The 18,696-nt window shown below is 51.8% G+C and overlaps 1 protein-coding gene across 16 annotated transcripts in view; it reads right to left on the reverse strand.

The window, feature by feature from the left end:
- Positions 1–18,696, reverse strand: part of PTPRN2 (protein tyrosine phosphatase receptor type N2) — a 724,029-nt gene that overhangs the window by 384,398 nt on the left and 320,935 nt on the right. For all 16 annotated transcript variants that reach the window (XM_072763267.1, XM_072763274.1, XM_072763268.1 and 13 more), the window contains one exon: positions 11,580–11,666. In XM_072763267.1, the coding sequence (XP_072619368.1) occupies positions 11,580–11,666 (87 nt within the window). The remainder of the gene's footprint in view (positions 1–11,579; positions 11,667–18,696) is intronic.

The following is an 18,696-nucleotide window of genomic DNA, read 5'->3' on the forward strand; positions in this document are numbered from 1 at the left end:
TGACACAGAAATGTGGGTGCTGCAGTTCAAACTCAGCCGGGAGTGTATGAGACAGTAGGGCTCTTCCCTGCCCCCCTGTGCCTGTCCTCACGTGACCACGGGAGCACTGCACAGATTTCGGGGTTACCATATATCCGCAAAGATGGGATCACAAACAGTGGGGGAGCACCGTGTCTTCTGGGGTCTGTGTTCACACACATCCGTGACCTTGTTCTTGTCATATCCTACACAGACTGTTGTAGAGAGAGCCGGGGCCTGAGACCCCCTTGGCACCTGCCCTTCCTTGCTGTGTGCTCTCAGCACTGGACACTCGATAACCTGCAAGGTGAGGATATTAGTACATACCTAGAGGGGTGTTTGGGTGTCCTCTAAACCGACCCCCTCACCCTCTGCCCTATCCGTCTAGAGCCGTCTGCTGCTCCCCCAGACCCTCTGGAGAGGTCCACACCTTGGGCCTTCGTGGGCTCACAGCACTGCTATTGGCCATGGAGCCTCACAACCCAGGAGGTCATCCTCCGTCTGGAACGACAGGGTGGATACAAGGAAGGTCAGCCACTTCTCACCTGACCCTCCGGCTCCAGGATGGCAAGCTCGTGATGGGTCTGGTGGGGTTGCCACGGGCAGAGTGGGCAGGTGCACTGTACATCACCTATATGAGGTGCTTTGCTCTGACAGCACACGTGCCACTGGAGGCCATTTTCCTGTAGGACCGCAGGCTTTCTGGCCGCCCAACTCACTTCCTGTGACAGGGGCTCCCATTTGTGGTGGAAGAGATGCCACGGGTGGAACCTGCCTGCCCAGACACAAACCCTTCCCACTCTAGTGAGAGAGAGTCTCCATGGTCTCAGCCTAGGAAACCATAGGGGGTATGCGGGTCCCCAGGGATGCTGCCGAGGCCCCTCCCAGAGAAACATCGTTATGAGGAGTTAATTCCCCATCAAGCTGGAAACAAGATGAAAAGGTATCTATCTCCCTGGGACACCTGGGTGGCTCAGTGGTTGAGCATCTGCCTTTGGCCCAGGGCGTGACCCTGGGGTCCTGGGATGGAGTCCCATATCGGGCTCCCTGTAGGGAGCCTGCTTCTCCCTCTGCCTGTGTCTCTGCCCCTCTCTCTGTGTCTCTCATAAATGAATAAGTCTTTATTCCCTTTCACTATTTTTTATATTCCCCAAATGAATGAGACCATATAATGTTTGGAAGGGGAGGTGGGCGGGGGGTGGGGGTGACTGGGTGACAGGCACTGAGGTGGGCACTTGACGGGATAAGCACTGGGTGTTATTCTAATGTTGGCAAATTGAACACCAATAAAAAATAAATTTATAAGAAAAAAAAAAAGAATAAGTCTTTACAAAAAGAAAGAGGGATCCCTGGGTGGCGCAGCCGTTTGGCGCCTGCCTTTGGCCCAGGGCACGATCCTGGAGACCCGGGATCGAATCCCACGTCGGGCTCCCGGTGCATGGAGCCTGCTTCTCCCTCTGCCTGTGACTCTGCCTCTGTCTCTATCTCTCTTTCTCTGTGACTATCATAAATAAATAAAAATTTAAAAAAATAAAATAAAATAAATAAAAAAAGAAAGAAAAGGTATCTTCCTGAGATCTTGCACCATTCACTGATTCAAAATTCATTCACTGATTCAAAACTCCCTCTAACCAATTCAAGCCCAGCACGTGCGTGTGCAGAGATGAAGGAAGTCTCATCACCACCATTCCAGCTGGAGGCACCTCTGTGTTAGAGGGAAGTCCAAGGGGCCCTGAGGCTGTGTAAGACTCAATGTTTCTACTTGACAGTTACTATAATTTCAATCATATGTGATGTTTATGTATTTATAACACGTGGTTATGTATTTGTAAGATCATATATGCAATCATGCATCAGTCATAACACTGACAATCACTCCTGTTTCATGGTCCCAGGACAGGCTAACAAAGAACAGAAGTAACTTTGAGCATCTTAATATTGACATATTTTGCTGGTTTTCTGGTGTTTCCCACCTGATCATTTGAAGAGGATGGAATGAACAAAACCCCCGCTAACCCGAGTGCTGGGGGTGACAGCTCTGCCTACATGGTGTTTTCTTTACATGGAGACTTCAGAAATCCTCTTTTCCTGCTTTTATTGCTGGAGTCGTTTTGCATACTCGGGTGTTCTGCCTTTATGGTGTCAACATGCTGACAGACGTGTCTTCTTGAGGATCCTGTGTCTTGAAGAGATCGTCCACCTGCTCATTGTAATTACATGAGACCCTAGTCACACGAGTCAGAGGACCCTGTGCTCACACCAATGTTTCAGTGGAGAATGAGGAAGGCAAGTGATTCCCTGATGAAATCTTATTTCTCTCTCTCTCTCTTTTTTTTAAACACCACTTCCAAAACGTAGAACTCAAAAATTCCCATCAATTAAGGATTCTTCTTGCTTTGCTTAATCTGGGTGTTGCTTCTCCTGTGCAGCAGTAGGTTATACATGCACGGGATTTTTTTTTTAAGATTTATTTATTTATTCATGAGAGACACAGACAGAGAGAGAGAGAGAAGCAGAGACACAGGCAGAGGGAGAAGCAGGCTCCATGCAGGGAGCCCGATGTGGGACTTGATCCCAGGTCCCTGGGATCATGCCCTGGGCTGAAGGCTGACACTCAACAGCTGAGCCACCCAGATGTCCCTGTGAACAGGATTATTTGCATCAGGTTGACCTTCATGGTCTACCGTGAATACAACAAATATGATGACAGTTTTCCTTGTAAAGATGGGCTAAACAGCCCTTTGTACTTAAATTTAAATAGAGACAAGCCTCAGGAAACTGGGCCCTCTCAACGTTTGGGGATTATAGAAGATGGCAAATCCTGTTTGACACCAAAAAACAGTTATAGAGTTAATGTTGAAGCTTTTACAACTAACATAAAAGTAAATGCTGCATCTTCAACTAATGCACTTTCCTGAAAGATGTTTAGAAATTAAAAAAAAAATACTCCTGATGGAATATTTAATTAAACATTTTTTACTATCATGCTCCACCTTGGCTTGTGCTTTGTCTGTTTGATCCTGGATTTGGAGCAAAACCCATAACATGGATAGGTGGACAGGATGGAGGAAAGGCAGGATGGAGGGACCGTGGCTGATGGATAATGGATAATGGATACATGACAGATGGATTTTATATATTCATATATACAAAGAGAGGGAGCACCCCGATAGCAATGCAAACATAAGACATTTCCTCAAAATCCTATCTATGGCTTAAGAATCCTTTTACATTAACTTTTCTCATCCACAGGTGATACATTTGGTAAGTTGCTCATTCTGTACCTTATTATTAATTAAAAAAAAAAATGCTAACACAGGTCCCAAAGTCAGCAAACAAAATCAGTCATCTAGGAGATTGGCTGTGTCTGACCGAACACCAACTGAGGCCACCTAAGAGTAAGAGGATCTCTGTGTCTACACACACAGGTCTGAGGGGCTTCTTAAGCCAGCCCGTCAACCAGCCTCCATGCTCAGGCACCGGAGAGGCACCCCCGTGCCACTGCTGGCCTCACGCGTGTACACAGAGGGAGGGTGTGTTGGTGGAGAGCTGAGCACCGTGATGGCATAATTTAGACCCAAAGCAATTCACCTGCAATGCCCTCAGTCTATAGATGAATTAAAACCATGGGTTTTTAAGGACTTGCCCCAGAGTCCAGTTCTAACAGAGATGCCTCCGTGGGAAAAGAGATTCCTGGATTCTCCCCTGAGAGCTTGTAGAGAACCACTAATAATCCCACCCTGCTGTGGTGCCTCCGCCAGGGCCCCTCCTGCCTCCTGGGTCCAGACCCACATTGCTTGCCCTCTTTCCCTGAGGCCTCTACTGACCCTCAACTGTTTCTGAGAATAACCTTGCTCATCCTCCTCTGCTGCCCCTAACCCCAGAGAAGCCCGCAGTCCGGTCCTGGACTGACCCAAGCCGCCAAGAGAAAACCAAGAGAAAAATGGTGGCTACGGCATCATCCTCACATAGCTCATCCCTTCCCTGTCAAATTGCAAAAGCTCTAGAATTCCATGAAATAGCAAAGTAATCCACGCGAATGTTCCAAAAGCATACTTTCCATTACTGTATTTTCTGCACACACATTAAGCCATTGCTTTCCAAAATATCTGATTTGAGGGCTGACCAGGAGGGAAGACAAGAGAACAGGTCATTTCCTCTCTGCATGAGGAGGTGGAGGCTTAGGAGTCATTGCACGACGACGTGATACGAGCCTTCACCAAAACATACCATCACGATGCTCCATCTTTTCTGAGGCCCGAGCAGCTGCTTTGCTGCACAGATCGCCTCTTATGTGCAATCACATGTGGTCACGTGAAACTTGGGAATTCCTCTTTGTGGTCAGAGAATGCCTCACATTGCACTCCCATGAAGTATTTGGAAGAAAACAGAAATATTCCATATTCACGTTGTGACTTTGGACTCCTAAAGCATTTAGTCTGTAAATCCCAGGACAATTTACTGCTTTCCAATTGGGAGATGTGGGACGTGATATGTTTGGTCACAGGAAGTGGAGCTCCAGCAGCAGAGCTGTGGTGGCCGCTGGGCCCGGGTGACCCGAGGGAGCATGGCCTGCGAGCCTGTAGGGCCCAGGGCCTGTGGGGATGGACCTCCCATTGCACCTCGACTCCCACGGTGCTTAAGGATTCATGAATTAAACAAACAAATAAACAACTGAATTATTAGTGACAAACATTCAGAAACCAAGGCAGCACCTGAAAATCTGGACAGAGGCTTTTGGCCCCAGGAACCAGGCCAAGGGCCAGCAGCGCTGCGGGAAATCCTGACCCGACACACAGGGTTGCCAGCCTGCTGCACCCCGCCCTGACCCGCAGCACCTCCTGGTGCCGACGACGCTCACTCTGCTCCGTTCCTTGGTTCAGTTTTGTTTCTCTGGGCACCAAAGCCGCTGGCTGCCCAGCCTTCATCTGAGCATCAGCTCCTAATCCATGAAGTGATGCGACACTGGGGCTGGTTTCCATGCAGGAAAGAGTCCCTGCATTTGTCACTTAGGAGAGGCCACACTGTGTTCTCCTCCCATCCTTCCTCACGGAGATTAGTTCCCGAGTAGAAGGTTGGCCTCCTGCCAGATGCTAACGTGTCTTCTCAGGACACATCCTGACCTGCCTCCTGCACAGCCTCGGGGACATCAGCAGGCCCAAAGCATCTCTGACTCAAGAGTGGAAAGCAGGAGAGCAAAAATAAGTTTTACTTTGTCCTCCTGAGAGAAATAAGGGTGAAGCTGAGCAGAGATAACGGCCACTCACAGCACAGGCAATAAGTAAAATCCATATTTTACCACGGTGTTTAGTTTTATTTCAGTATAAGCACAACTGCTTTCACGTGCTTACACATTTCATGGTTTAAACATAATTTTCATGTCTTTTAGCATATTGTACACAGAGCACCCTTCCCCCCAGCGCTGGGCACCTGCACATGCCTAGCGCTCATCCCACAGCTCCCTGCAGGGGCCACAACGCCCAGCCTGCAGGCGAGCCAGCGGAGGCAGAGCAACTTCAGCAGCTCGCCCAACATCTCAGGGCAGCGGAAAGATGGCTAAACACTCAGCCCACACTGATAGACTGGCTCATTCATCCACTGCTCGCTCAGTGACTGAGCAACTACTGAGCGCCTGTCACATACTTGACACCACTGTAGACACTAAAGATACATCACGGAGTCTCAGAGGCCCAGGCCTCGCCATCAAGGAGAGCATCATCTCCTGGGGCAGATGAAGGCTCAACGCTTCCAGGTCAGAGGATCATTAGAAGGAACCACGGTGTCTCTTAAGAAGCCCCGAACACTGAGACATGCAGTCCAACACATGATTCCACCACCTACCCAACGCTTCACACTCGAAGTGTCAGCACAAGCCTGGGAAATGGGACTGAGTGGGTTCTTCTTGACAACCGAATCTTTTTTTTTTTTTTAAAGATTTTATTTATTTATTCATTCGTGATAGTCACACACACACACACACACAGAGAGAGAGAGAGAGAGAGAGAGAGAAGCAGAGACACAGGCAGAGAAGCAGGCTCCATGCACCGGGAGCCCGACGTGGGATTCGATCCCGGGTCCCCAGGATCGCGCCCTGGGCCAAAGGCAGGCGCTAAACCGCTGCGCCACCCAGGGATCCCTTGACAACCGAATCTATTCACAGTTAGGAGTTTGGGAAGTTTAATAACAATGGAGATAATGTTAGCAAAACGGTACAGGCCTGTCAAGCCGAATGCTTACATGCAGGCAGGGCCTATGGCTCTGGGATCGCTTCTAGGATCTGCACAGAGACCCTGCCAGCCTTAGAACCGGTTATGCAATTCGTGGGGGCCTCCTCAGAGCAGGACTGCACATCACAGCCCACGGGACACCCTGACCATCCGTATTTTACAGGGAGGGAGGCTGAGGTTTAGAAAGGTGAAGCATTTTAACTCTTCTCCCGAAAGCTGTGATGTCATTTCTCAATAGGAAAGATGCTCCACCAATCCTTTAATTATAAACATCTTTACCTGAAGCACAGGGATTTACTGAAGATGAGAAAAGGCCCTCTGTCACCCGACAACTGCCAGCTGTGAACACACCTGCCCATGCGCCCTGCCCACACTCTCATCTTCAGTCTAACAAGGGGGACAGGGCAGCTCTGACACACCATGACATTCCCCAGGGCCCATGGGGCACCATGTGTAGCACTCTGAGGGACCCTGGCGGTCTTGTGGCGTGTACACAGGGCACAGCCCGTGCTCCTGCTCCGGGAAGACCAGACTCCCGAACAGGAGGCCCTCCATCTCTGCTTTCTTAAGGTAGCATCCCGGAAAACACCCTGGAGCAAGCGGAGCAAGGTGAGAATGTCCCCCTGCAATCAGCAGTGCAGGCAGGCAGCGGGCAGTTGGCAGGGCTTCAATCCCCTCCCCTGGGTCTCCCATGGGGCTGCAGGCCTTACTGCAGGGGACTTGGCTGTGGGTGATCTTCGTTTATCCCAAGCACTGCCTCTGTCACTGCAGTGCCCTGTAGACTCCCCAAAGTATCCAAAACTTTGTCATCGCTTGGGCCGCAACACAGTGGGGTCAAGGCCAACCTGACCCTTTCTCTGAAGGCTTCATTCATCAGAGACAAGATGGCAGGCAAATAAGCCGAGTTCTGCCCTGGGGAACAGAAACTCCCACGGATCCTCTCACCAGTGGATGGGTGTGTGTGTGTGTGGGGGGGGGCGGCTTGGGAAGGAAGGACTAAGAGGCCTTGCATGGCTGGGACTTGGGCCCGACCTGGGCTGACACCCGCCCTGGCCCTGTGCACCAAGGCCCTAACCAGAAGGCTCAAGGCTGTGCGTCCCCACTACCGCTCCTACAGCAACCATCTTGAACAACAAGAATGCCATGTCTTCCTCAAGTCCACGGATCATGCAGATGAGAAACTAAACTGCTTCCTGCACCAAGAGATGGGGGAAGATTGATCACAGGATTAGGCTGTTCTCCCGCAGTGCCCCAGGCTGATCCGAGCCTTCTCGGGGCTGATTGAGGGCTCTGCTGAGCCCCTGAGGAGGAGTGTGGACACCTCACCGCACCCCCCCCCCGACCACGGAGCCTCCTTATGGATCCCCGAGGCACCGCCCACCCAACGAGCCTGGAGGGAGCGGACCGCCATCCATCAGAACCGCCATGGACAGCTATGATTAGATTATAAAATTATAAGTGAGATTGTGGTGTGTCTGCTGGCGTAATTACATCAGCATGCTAATGCTGTTTTAATGGTCTCTAATGATGTAATAAGAAATAATGGAATTTACTTGACAGCTACATAACCATTAACAAAACATATTAAGTATCACTGGTGCTTCCATAAAAATGCAGACGGTCTCTGAAAGCGCCAACTTGCGCAGCAGCCCCTCTCCTCTCCTGGAATGGCCGGCAGCCCTGAGAACGTGTCCGTGGATGCCCCGGTGTGGGCCATGCAGTGGCCCCTCCCCGAGGCCCCAGGCCCCCTCTGGCCTGTGCACTGAGCCCAGGAGCACAGCTGGTACCAAGCACACGCATGTGCATGTGCATGTACAGTAAGGACAGGCCAGAGCTGCGGCACCCACAGTAATGGGGAGAACTAGGGCTGCAGAGAAGCCCCTGGCACCTGGAGGACCCGTGATGGGTGAGAGACACGACGGCAGGGGACACTGGGGACTCCCTGTGCTGGGCGGGGCTGGGGAAAGGATCCCTGGGCATCTTGCTCACCCGAGAGCTACGGAACTATCTCACACAAGCTCAAAGACCGGGTGATGCTGTCAGGTCCCCATGGGAAGGAGGAAGCCCCCTGTTTTCTGACGAGGGAGAGACTGTGGCAGGAGACCTGCTGGGTCACCAGCTCCACCCAAAAGTGCTCCCTGGAAGCCTGTGTCCCCATCATCCTCAGACATGACACAGGTGCAGGGGGAAAGGGCTGAAACATGTAAGAGACATGTAAGCAAGCAGCAGACCCAGTTACGGGCCAGGGACAGATGGAGTGCAGCCAGCTCCCACCAGATGTGCCACAGGGCACCCCCCACCAGACGCCCTACAGGACACACTCCACAGGGTGCCCCTGCCCTAGGCACCCCCCACTGGATACCCCACAGGGCACCCCACAGGACACCCCATGGGGTACCCCCCACCAGACACCCCACAGGGCACCCCCCACCCCCCAGCCTGCATCGGAAGCCCCTCCAGGAGCCTGACTTGCCCTCCTGACCTCCGGCTGCTGCCCTGAGTACACGAGGACAGGGAGGTGGCAGGTGGGTCGTGTAGAATCAGGAGGGATCCAGACCCCATCCAGGGCTAAATGTCCTCTGGACCTTGGACACTGCGTCTCCTTGTCTGTGGTGACCCCTTCCTTCAGTGGGAAACGCCCAACTGCTGCTGCCCTAGGGGCATAGACACATGGCTACCACCTGGACCTGGGCTGTTCAGCGGCTGACCTGACCCAACTCCCAGCCTGGCCCCAGCGCGGTGGCCCTCCCCGGCCTGGAGAGCTGCACGTCCAGAGACCCCCAGCCCACACGCTCCCGCCTGTTCTGCACACACCTCCCCACCCCCCCAACCTGCGACACCTGCAGCACAGGGCTGGGCCACTGCATGAACATACGGGCATGTCTAAGGAATGAGCAGCGGCAAGGCGCCGCCTCCAGGAGGCACCAGGCCTGGCACAGCTGGCACCGATGGCAAAGGGAAAATAATGATGGTTCAACGAATCCCCTCCCTGGCAGCCTCACCAAGTCAGCCCTGCCAAAGCTCACACTAACGCCTCTCTGCCCGATTACTTTGCATCAAACGTTCTCGATCGTGGCCTAAGCTGTAGCAATATCGTCCAAATGCTTGGGCTACCCTGGCTGCTCCCTGAGCTCCTCCTGGAGACGTGTCTTGTTACCCCTTCTCCTGGCTCCCACGACCTCTGTCCCTTTGATGGTGGCGGCTCTCATTCGTTTGCCTGCTCCCTCCGTGGCAGCTGCATTTCCTGAGCCCATGGAGGCAGGGGCCAGACCTGGCGTCTCCTACTCATGGACCAAGGGGTGAGCAGCGCCCCCCTACTTGGGGAGGCCAGTCCTGGCTCCACAAGTCCTCACTCTGCTGCAGGCACAGTCATGGCGCTAGGTGCCCGATGTGAACACGTGCCAGGGGTTGCCGTGACCCCTGACCTCAGGTCACCAGTGGACGCTATAGACGACTGGCCATGTGGGAGGTACAGGCACACTCTGGAGACCTCCCTCTGCTTCTCTGCAGGGAACAGCCAGCCAGTGCCACCAGGTCAGGCCTGGCTCTGCCTGTGCAATCCTGTTCACCGCATACTGTAGAGACCATGCCCCGGGCACAGGACCTGTATGGGCCGCCAAGGGCTGCAAGCCGCCAAGTGCCCGTGTCCAACGGCCAAGCCCCTTCCACAGGGTCGGATGGGGATGAGCAGTGCCTAGATGCATGAGTGCACCTGGCAGGGACTTCTGCATGGAAAGGAGCACACGTTGACACAGGGTGTTCTCGAGGGCATCAGGGAGGACAGGTGGGAATACGAGTGGCTCCCACGCGCCTGGCATGCAGTGTTACCAGACAGGGTAATGGATGTCTCCCAACCTCACAGCTACTGCCCACACCCACAGTGTCTACCTGGTACAGGGTCAGCATCACTAGCCCTCAGCTAGAAGTCCCTGGGCCTCCGCTGCATCCTTGTAATCCACTGTTCACATAGCTGGACACATGCTCCCCTGGTGGGTGCTCCTGGTGGGTTCCCAGCCCACAGAAGGACGGGCTCACAAAGGACCAGGGGCCACCTGAGCTGCCCTGCTTGTCCGCACAGAGCACCTGTCCCTCCTGCCTGTGGGTGGCCTTCCTGGCCGCGCACCCGCTCCCCAGGCCCCGCAGCCTCTATCCCTTGTTTCCACGAGGACTAGGGCTGCCTGACCTTTCCCAGCTCCACTCTGCATGTTTTTGCTAGAATGTCAGCTCTCTGCTCCACCTTGGCATGGTGCTCCATGAATGTTTGTTGAATCAAAGTATGCAGATGGTCATGTTTGCCAGGGCAGACGTGGGCCAACCGCCCTCAGTAGGTGGACATGGGCTGGACAGTTGTCGGCTGCAAGGAGCCCAAGATGTGAAGCTGGGGTCCTGTTCAGTCCAGGACTGGCCTTGGCTCCTCTCTCCCAGCTTCTGGCTCCTTCCTACTCAAAGGGGATGAACCACACAGGAGCTGATGGCAGCAGGGAAGGGTGTGCGGAGGCCCCGGCGGCGAGGTGGGTGGGCAAGACTTGTTGACGGTCAGATGAACCTCCAGGACTGAAGGCCCCAGGCCAGCCATCCACATCAACAGACAACTCAGCTGAGCCTCTTCTCTCCAGGTCTGAGTGGTCCTGGCTCACACACAGATCCATCCCCACGCTCCCCTCTGGACTGACCTCCACATCCAGAACCCCCCTTCCCCTACCTGGGACATGCGGATCTGTCCACACCTGCACTCACTTATGCACCAACCTGCTCCTCTCCCAGGCACCTGCTCCTATTCTGTGCATTCCTCAAGAAATGTGGAGGCAGTGGCCCCTCATGGCTGACGTGCCACGGGCCAGCACCCCAAGCCTCCATGTCATCAAATCTGCCTACAACCTGTGCACTGATGACCAGAGAGGCTGGTCGTGCTCTGGTGACCCGGTACAGGGAGCACATGGCAGGGTCCATACACTGTAGATACTCCATAGTGCTGACTTCTCGTGGACATGTGCCATTCCCTGGGTTGACTCATCTGCAGTGGGGTGGGGCCCAGGCTGGAAAGTTCTAGAGCCTCCCAGGCAATACTAGGTGCAGCAGGGCTGAGAACCACAGCTCCGGTGGGCACTGCCCCTCCAGATTATAGTTTTTACAATTATGCTCTTGTATCATCTGTGCTCAAATAACTCACCAAACCCACCTAGAATTCTCCTTCTGGTTCTCTCCTGAACAGCTTCTCTGATATAATTAACAAGAACCCCAGGCACACAGTTCTTTCCCTTGCAAACCAATTTATGAAACAGAACCTGATGCGCGTGGAGAATAAAACCCCAAGACCCCGTGCCCGGCACTCACGTGATGTCTGCGAAGACGCTCATCGGCACCTCCAGGAGACGCGCGACGCTCACCAGCAGCTCCTTCCCATCTCCTGGGCTCAGGGGGCTGTGGACAGAGCGGGGGCAGCGTCACAGAATGGAACTCATCAACACTTGAGAAGCCGCGTGCCCCCGCGCCCCCCGCCTCAGCGCCTATGGCATTCCTGTCACATAGTGACCAGGCTCCTGGGGCAGCTGGGATCAGGTGCTTCTTCAGGCATGATGAATCACCTGAATTTCCAAGCAATGAGACAAACAATACAGTGCAAATGGAATTGTTAGGGGCGTAATGGGCCCATGATCCTGCAATGGCTCAGCTCGGCCTTCAATAAAAAATATAATGGGGGGGAGAGGGGGAGGGGAAAGGAGATGGAAGGGAAGCAGGTGCTGAGAATCCAGGGTGGGCTTCAAAGATACAAAGGAAACACAATTTTAAATGGACTTGTTTCTAAAATGAGTGATGTCCTGAGGACAGAGACCTGATGGGATACATTTAGAGGTAAACGGGGAGACCAGGGGACACTGTGCAGGGACCCTGTTGAGGGGGGCAGGTGTGCTCTGGGAGGATGAGCCCCAGGCCCCAGAGCCTCAGGAAGCCGTGCAGGGGGAGAGCTGTATGATGTGTGGGGACTCAGAGAGGGGGTCAGCAGTGTCACCCGGGTTACAAGTCCCACCCACAGCCACACCAAGCCCTCCTCTATGATGTCGGCATTGGCAGCACCAGCAGGGCCAGAGCGAGGCCACAGCTCCAATGCCCCTGCCCACGGCGCCTCTGAAGGCTGTTGTCCCCAGGACCAAGTCCAGCACAGGGTGGGTGGACAGCATCTGCAGAAGAGAGTGAATGGGCCTGACGAGGGCAGTGGGCACTCCTGAGCACACATCCCCCAGGCCAGACGCCCACGCAGGACCTGGCCTGGCCTCAGGGACCCCCACTCCAACCCCACCCCTTCAGTTCCCGGCTTGCCCCCAGAGGCCCGGCCCCACCACACTCTGACAGCCAAGCCTGCCACCTGCGCCTACTGCATCTGCTGCCCACCTGGCAGCTCTCCGCTCCGGGCCCCGCTGACCTTGGGCATGAGGACAGCGGCCACTGAGGCCTTAGCATTGGGGCTCATCTTCCCTCCACAGCCCCACAACCCAACTGAGAGGCCGGCTCCTGTATGGACTCATGGCAGTGCCGACAGTAAGGCTTTCATTTCATTGTGTGGGCTTCAGGCTTTAGTCACCGACACAAGCAGACGTGATGGATGTGTTAACAGCACAGATGTGTGAGTACACGAGAAAATGTCAAAAATTTGACATTTAAAATCATTAAAGTGGGGGTGCCTGGGTGACTCAGGGGTTAAGTGTCTGCCTTCAGCTCAGGTCATAACCCCAGGTCCTGGGATCGCGCCCCATGTTGGGTCCCTATTCTGTGGGGAGCCTGCTTCTTCCTCTGCCTCTGCCCCTCCCCCTGCTTCTGCTCACTCATGCTCTCTCTCCCTCTCTCTCAAATAAATAAAAATCTTTACAGAAAATAAAAAATAAATAAAATCATTAAAATGTAAGTTCTTAAAGGAGTCCCACGTAGCTGGCAAGAAGACAATCAAAAAATAATTGTCGCCCTTGGAGCAGGAGGACCTGCCGTATTCCTTTCCTGCCCATTCTCACTGCCTGTTCCCCAGGAAGGAGCGTGATCTGCACCCAGGCAGTGCCAGTCCCGAAACACTGTCCAGCCCGCAGTGGGCACGGGGCAGCAGGAGTCTGAGATGCAGCATTGACAGAAGGCCCTGCACATGTCGCCTTGACGATCACCCGAGAGACCACAGGGCCTGATGTGCTGCATCTGGGTGCTGTCCTCACAGTGACAGAGACGAGCAGGGTCATGCCCAGGGTCACTGTGTGAGCCCAGAGGGTTCCACCCGGGTCAGGCATGTGAACATTCCTGAATGAAATAGCTTAAGGTGCCGCCCGGAGAAATCCTGTCTGTGTGGAGGGGGTCGTGGCTGGGCAACGCCTGCGGAAGCTGTGGCTACCAGAATGTGCCCGGGTCCCCAGGCAGACACCCCGCAAATGCTCTCTGGCAGTGCCCCGAGTGACGTGCATGTGCTGGCTCCTGCTGATGGCCCACGCTTCACTTACTCCTTCCCGCCCCACCCCTGGATGTCCCCGGGGACTGGCAGGGCACCTCCCAGTGCTGGATGGAGGTTTGGGCCCCGAGCATCCAGCAAGCAGAGCACAGGTGTGCACAGAATACCGGGCTACAAGGTCTCAGCCCCGTGCCCTCCTGTCTCCAGAAGTTTGAATGGAGGGGAGGAGTACCCGTATGTGGCCAAGCAAAGAGATTCAGTTAAGGGGTGGCAGCAGGTGCACAGCCCGGACATGAATGACAGGTGGGTCTAGGAAAATGGCCCACCAGGTGACAATTATTTGGTAAGGAGTAGGAGAAATGAGGCTCAGTTTGCTGCCGCATATGCCATGAGGGTGCCCCCGACAGGCCCATTCCTCCATGACACCCCTGCTCAACGGTTGTCAGGCCACCCTCTTCCTGTGGTCACTCAGGACATGCTGTGCCTGCACATGTGCCTGCGTGTTGCCAAGGCCATGGTCAGTGGCTGGTGTGCAGGGGCCTCCCAGTGACTGTGAGGCCACAAACCCTGGTCACCCAGACAGCCTTCCCCCCGAGCCTGCACTCGGAAAAGCAAGCCTGCACTGGCCCTGCACTGAAGACGAGCACGGCAGGCAGCTCCACATGGGCTGGGACAGTGGGCATCAATTGGTGAGACTCCTAGGACCCCAGGTCTGCGCACACACATGCACGGACCCAAGAGGCTGCAGCATACCTGAAGGGGGATGTGTGTGCGGCTGTGTGCAGGAAACAACGCACCTCTCACCAACAGGGGCATCAGCCCTAAAACCAGTGAGGTTGTGGGGATGACAGGCACTAGTAGGCCCACTTGCCTGCCCCCTCCTCCCAGGGACCCTCAGCTCCCCTCCTGCAGCCCCCTGCATGCTCCACACCCAAAATGCCACAGACTGCTTCCTCCCTTCATCCTGGCCAACATCCAGGCCTCACCAATTCTAACCACAGAGCCCTGGGGGACTCCCTCCTTTTCCTAAAATGCCTTCTGCTGCCATTCGGAAGCACCCAGGCCACCACTTACCATAGAAGGTCTCTCAATCACTTCCCGTGTTTTACTCCTACTCCACTGCAGATGCAGCAAAGGCGTTAATCACATCTGATCCACTGCCTACCACCCCACCCTGAACACGAACCAACCAGGTCGCCTACCGGACCCCATAAAGACTTCACTCTAGCCTGTTTTAAATCAAAGGGCGACATGATGTGGGGGGACGCCAGGCGCTCTACCATGAGTCCTAGCCCCACTCCAATCTCATGACCAGCTCCTGACCCCTATGTTCCTTCACTCCATAATGCACAGTTAGCACTCATTCTCGTAACAAGGTTATTTAAAACAGCCTTAAAGATGATGAAATTCACTGGTTCAGAGAACATGTATGAGCGCCCCCACCTCCACGACAAGGCCCTGGCCCTCTCCTGGGCTGCTGCTGCATGCTGTCAGGGCCGCAGCATGGAGCACAGATGGCTTACGACAATACAGGGTCTGGTCAATAATTAGACCACTAAGATGGTGCTGAGTGTCCTCAAAATGGGCATGCAGTTATTTCTATTTTATTTTTTTTCTATTTTATTTTTAAAATACATGGCCATCATCTGTCATCTCATGATCTGAACTTCCTTAGAAAGCAGTTGGAGTTAATCTCAAAAATCAATGGACAGATATGGCACACACAATTGCATCTGTGTGCCTGTGACAGCTGTCACCCTGATTACCTGGACACCTGACACTGCTGTGGAGGGAGAGACACATGCAGCACTGGCGGCTCAGGTCCTCACTGCCAGCCTCGACATCTAGTGGCAGAGAGGGTTCTCGAAATCTGGATGCAATCTCCTTTAAGGCTTTTTCACTGAGGCAGAGCAATGTGTTAATATGACTGTGGAATCAGATGCCCCTAGGGACCTACTAAATAAGCAAAATAGGAGAAAATCTAAAGCATTTACACCATTCACGTGATGGGACACCCAGATGAGAAGTGACCGTACACCCATTTTTCATGAGGGCCTTAATGCCACACACAGCAGGGGCCGTGGAAGTCTGTGAGGGTTCCCCCACGCGCACCCCTGTGCCAAGACCTCTCACCAGTGTCTCTCCATGCACAACAGACTCGTGATGAAGCTGTTGTCATTAACCTCATTCTGGAAATGATGGATGGAAACTGAGACTAGAGAAATTAAATTCATGCCCCGGGTCATGCCACCAGTAAGCCCCAAAGCCCACATGTTACTCATCAGTGAGTGCTGTGATGTGGGCTTCCAGGCTATGGGCAAGCCCAGGTGAGGGCCACATCCTCACCTGTGCTCTACCTTTTTTTTTTTTTAAATTTTTTTTTTTTTATGATAGTCACAGAGAGAGAGAGAGAGAGAGGCAGAGACACAGGCAGAGGGAGAAGCAGGCTCCATGCACCGGGAGCCCGACGTGGGATTCGATCCTGGGTCTCCAGGATCGCGCCCTGGGCCAAAGACAGGCGCCAAACCGCTGCGCCACCCAGGGATCCCTGTGCTCTACCTTTTAACTAAACTGAGGAGTGCCTACACCCATCGTTTCTCCTGCTTTTGGTCCTGCTTTTGCAACGGTGTTCCCGTCTCCTCCTTATGGGCCCACACAGTCCTACCAACCACACATCCGTGCCTAGGACTCTACATTCAAAGGCTGACCTTTTATCCTTATGCTGCTTCACTTCCTGATTTCGGATTATTTTTATTATTCACTCAATAATTCACCCAAGGTAAGGAACCAGATGATGATGGATTGCAAAATGATAACAGCCAAAAAAAAAAAAAAAAAAAAAAAACCAAAATGATAACAGTCAACTTTCATACAATCTTTTTTGATGAGATATTTGAAACCAATGGATAGAATGAGGTTTTCATGGGATTCCCCAGTTATTCCAGCAATTCACATATATTGTTATTAATGACTAATGATATTCATTCTATTTAAATAATCTTGTAAGCTAGTTATACTTTTACTAATCCATAACAATTCTCCCCAGTGCAGAAAAAAGATGTTTCTGATGAGGAGAAATGAGACAGGAGCTGTCATGATTCAAAATCCCAACTCTAATTCAGTGCTACCTTTCTTTCCTGCAGAGAAATAAAGCCCAATGTTTTCTGGAGAATGAGTGAGTGAGCTCATGGTCATTTGTGCAACCAAACGGATTCTTCTGACTGCTGAGCCTTCAGGCTTCTAGAGCACATTCAAATTCATGTGGTGGCACCAGTAACCCTGAATTATTCTTACTAGCAAAGCTTTTGATAGCCACCAACTCTTCATAGGTAAAAAAATCAATTGGTGAAAAACTGTTGTATTTCAACAACTTCAAGTATATTTATTTCTCTCAACTTTGGGGGGCGGAAATTGCCAACAGCCTAACACAAATCTAAGTATACAATGTCTTAGTTAGTTTTACACAAAGTGTATTGACATCAAAAAGATAAAATGAGGGAGATAGCACAAAAATGTAGAGCTTTAGTATGTGTTCAAAGCTGTTATCAGCTTGAAACAGGCTGTTCTAGACATAGAGTATTTCATGTAAGCCTAATACTGACCAAAAAGCAAAAGCCTTTAATACGTACACAAAAGAAAAAGAAAGAAATGGAAGCACACACTACAGAAAATCATCAAATCACAGAGGAGGAAAGAAAGGAAAGGAACAAAGGAATTGCCAAACAGACAGAAAATAATTTACTAAATGGCAAAATGAAGCCCATACTTATCAGTAATTACTTTAAATGTAAATGGACTAAAATCTACGATCAAAAGACACAGGTGGCTGAATGGATAGGGAAAAAAAAACTCAACAGTGCCCAACTCCATGCAGCCTATAAGAGACTCCATTCAGCAATGAGGACACTGACAGACTTACAGTGAGGGGATGAAGGAAGACGGCCCACAACAAGGAAGCCAGAGGAGAGCAGGGTAGACAACATGAGGGGAAGGAAGATAGTCCATGATGAGGGAGCCAGAGGAGAGCAGGGTAAACAACAATATGAGGGAAAGGAAGATGGTCCATGATGGGGGAGCCAGAGGAGAGCGGGACAGACAATGTGAGGGGACGAAGGAAGACGTTCCATGACAAGGGAGCCAGAGAAGAACGGGGTAGACAAACTTTCCTTACACAAAACAGACTATAAGCTAAAGTTTGTAACAAGACAAAAAAAGATTAGTATATAATAATAAAGAGGTCAGTTCATCAAGAGAATAAAACATGAAAAATATTTATGCACCCAGCCCAGGAGCCCCTAAATACATAACATATACCAACATATCTGATGAGAGAAACAGCAATATAATAGCAGGGACCAGAAGGACCTAAGAGAACATGAAGGACTTCCCACCCAGTAGCAACAGAATACACACTGTTCTCCAGCATGTGGAGCATTCTCCAGGACAGATTACATGACAGTCCACACACAAATACTACTAAGTTTAAGAAGATTGAGATCATACCACACAACTTTTCCAACCACAATGGTTCAAAACTAGAAATCAATAAGAGAACTGCAACATTCGCAAATATATGGAGATTTAATGATATGCTGCTAAACAACCAATGGGTTAAAGCTGAAATAAAAAATACCCAAAACAAGTGAAACTGGAAATGTGACACACCAAAATGGGTGGGAGGCAGAACAGAGTCCAAGAGGAATGTTTATGGTGACGAATCCAGCACTGTGAAAAAAGAAAGATCTCAAGTAAACAACCTGGGTTTACAATGCAAGGAAGTAGAAAAAGAAGCATAAATGAAGGCCAAAGTCAGCAGAAGGAAGGAAATAATGATCAGAACAGAAACAGATGAAATAGAGACTGAAAAGACAATCGAAAAGATAAATGCAACTTAGAGCTGTTTTTTTTTTAAGATAAATAAAATAGACAAACCAAGGGAAAAAAGAACTCTCACAAAATCAGAAATGAAAGAAGAGACATAAATACAACAGGTCGTAAGAAAACAACTAGGAACGATTATATGTGAAC

Source organism: Vulpes vulpes, chromosome 7 (assembly GCF_048418805.1).
Source record: "Vulpes vulpes isolate BD-2025 chromosome 7, VulVul3, whole genome shotgun sequence".
In the NCBI taxonomy this organism is placed as follows: domain Eukaryota; kingdom Metazoa; phylum Chordata; class Mammalia; order Carnivora; family Canidae; genus Vulpes; species Vulpes vulpes.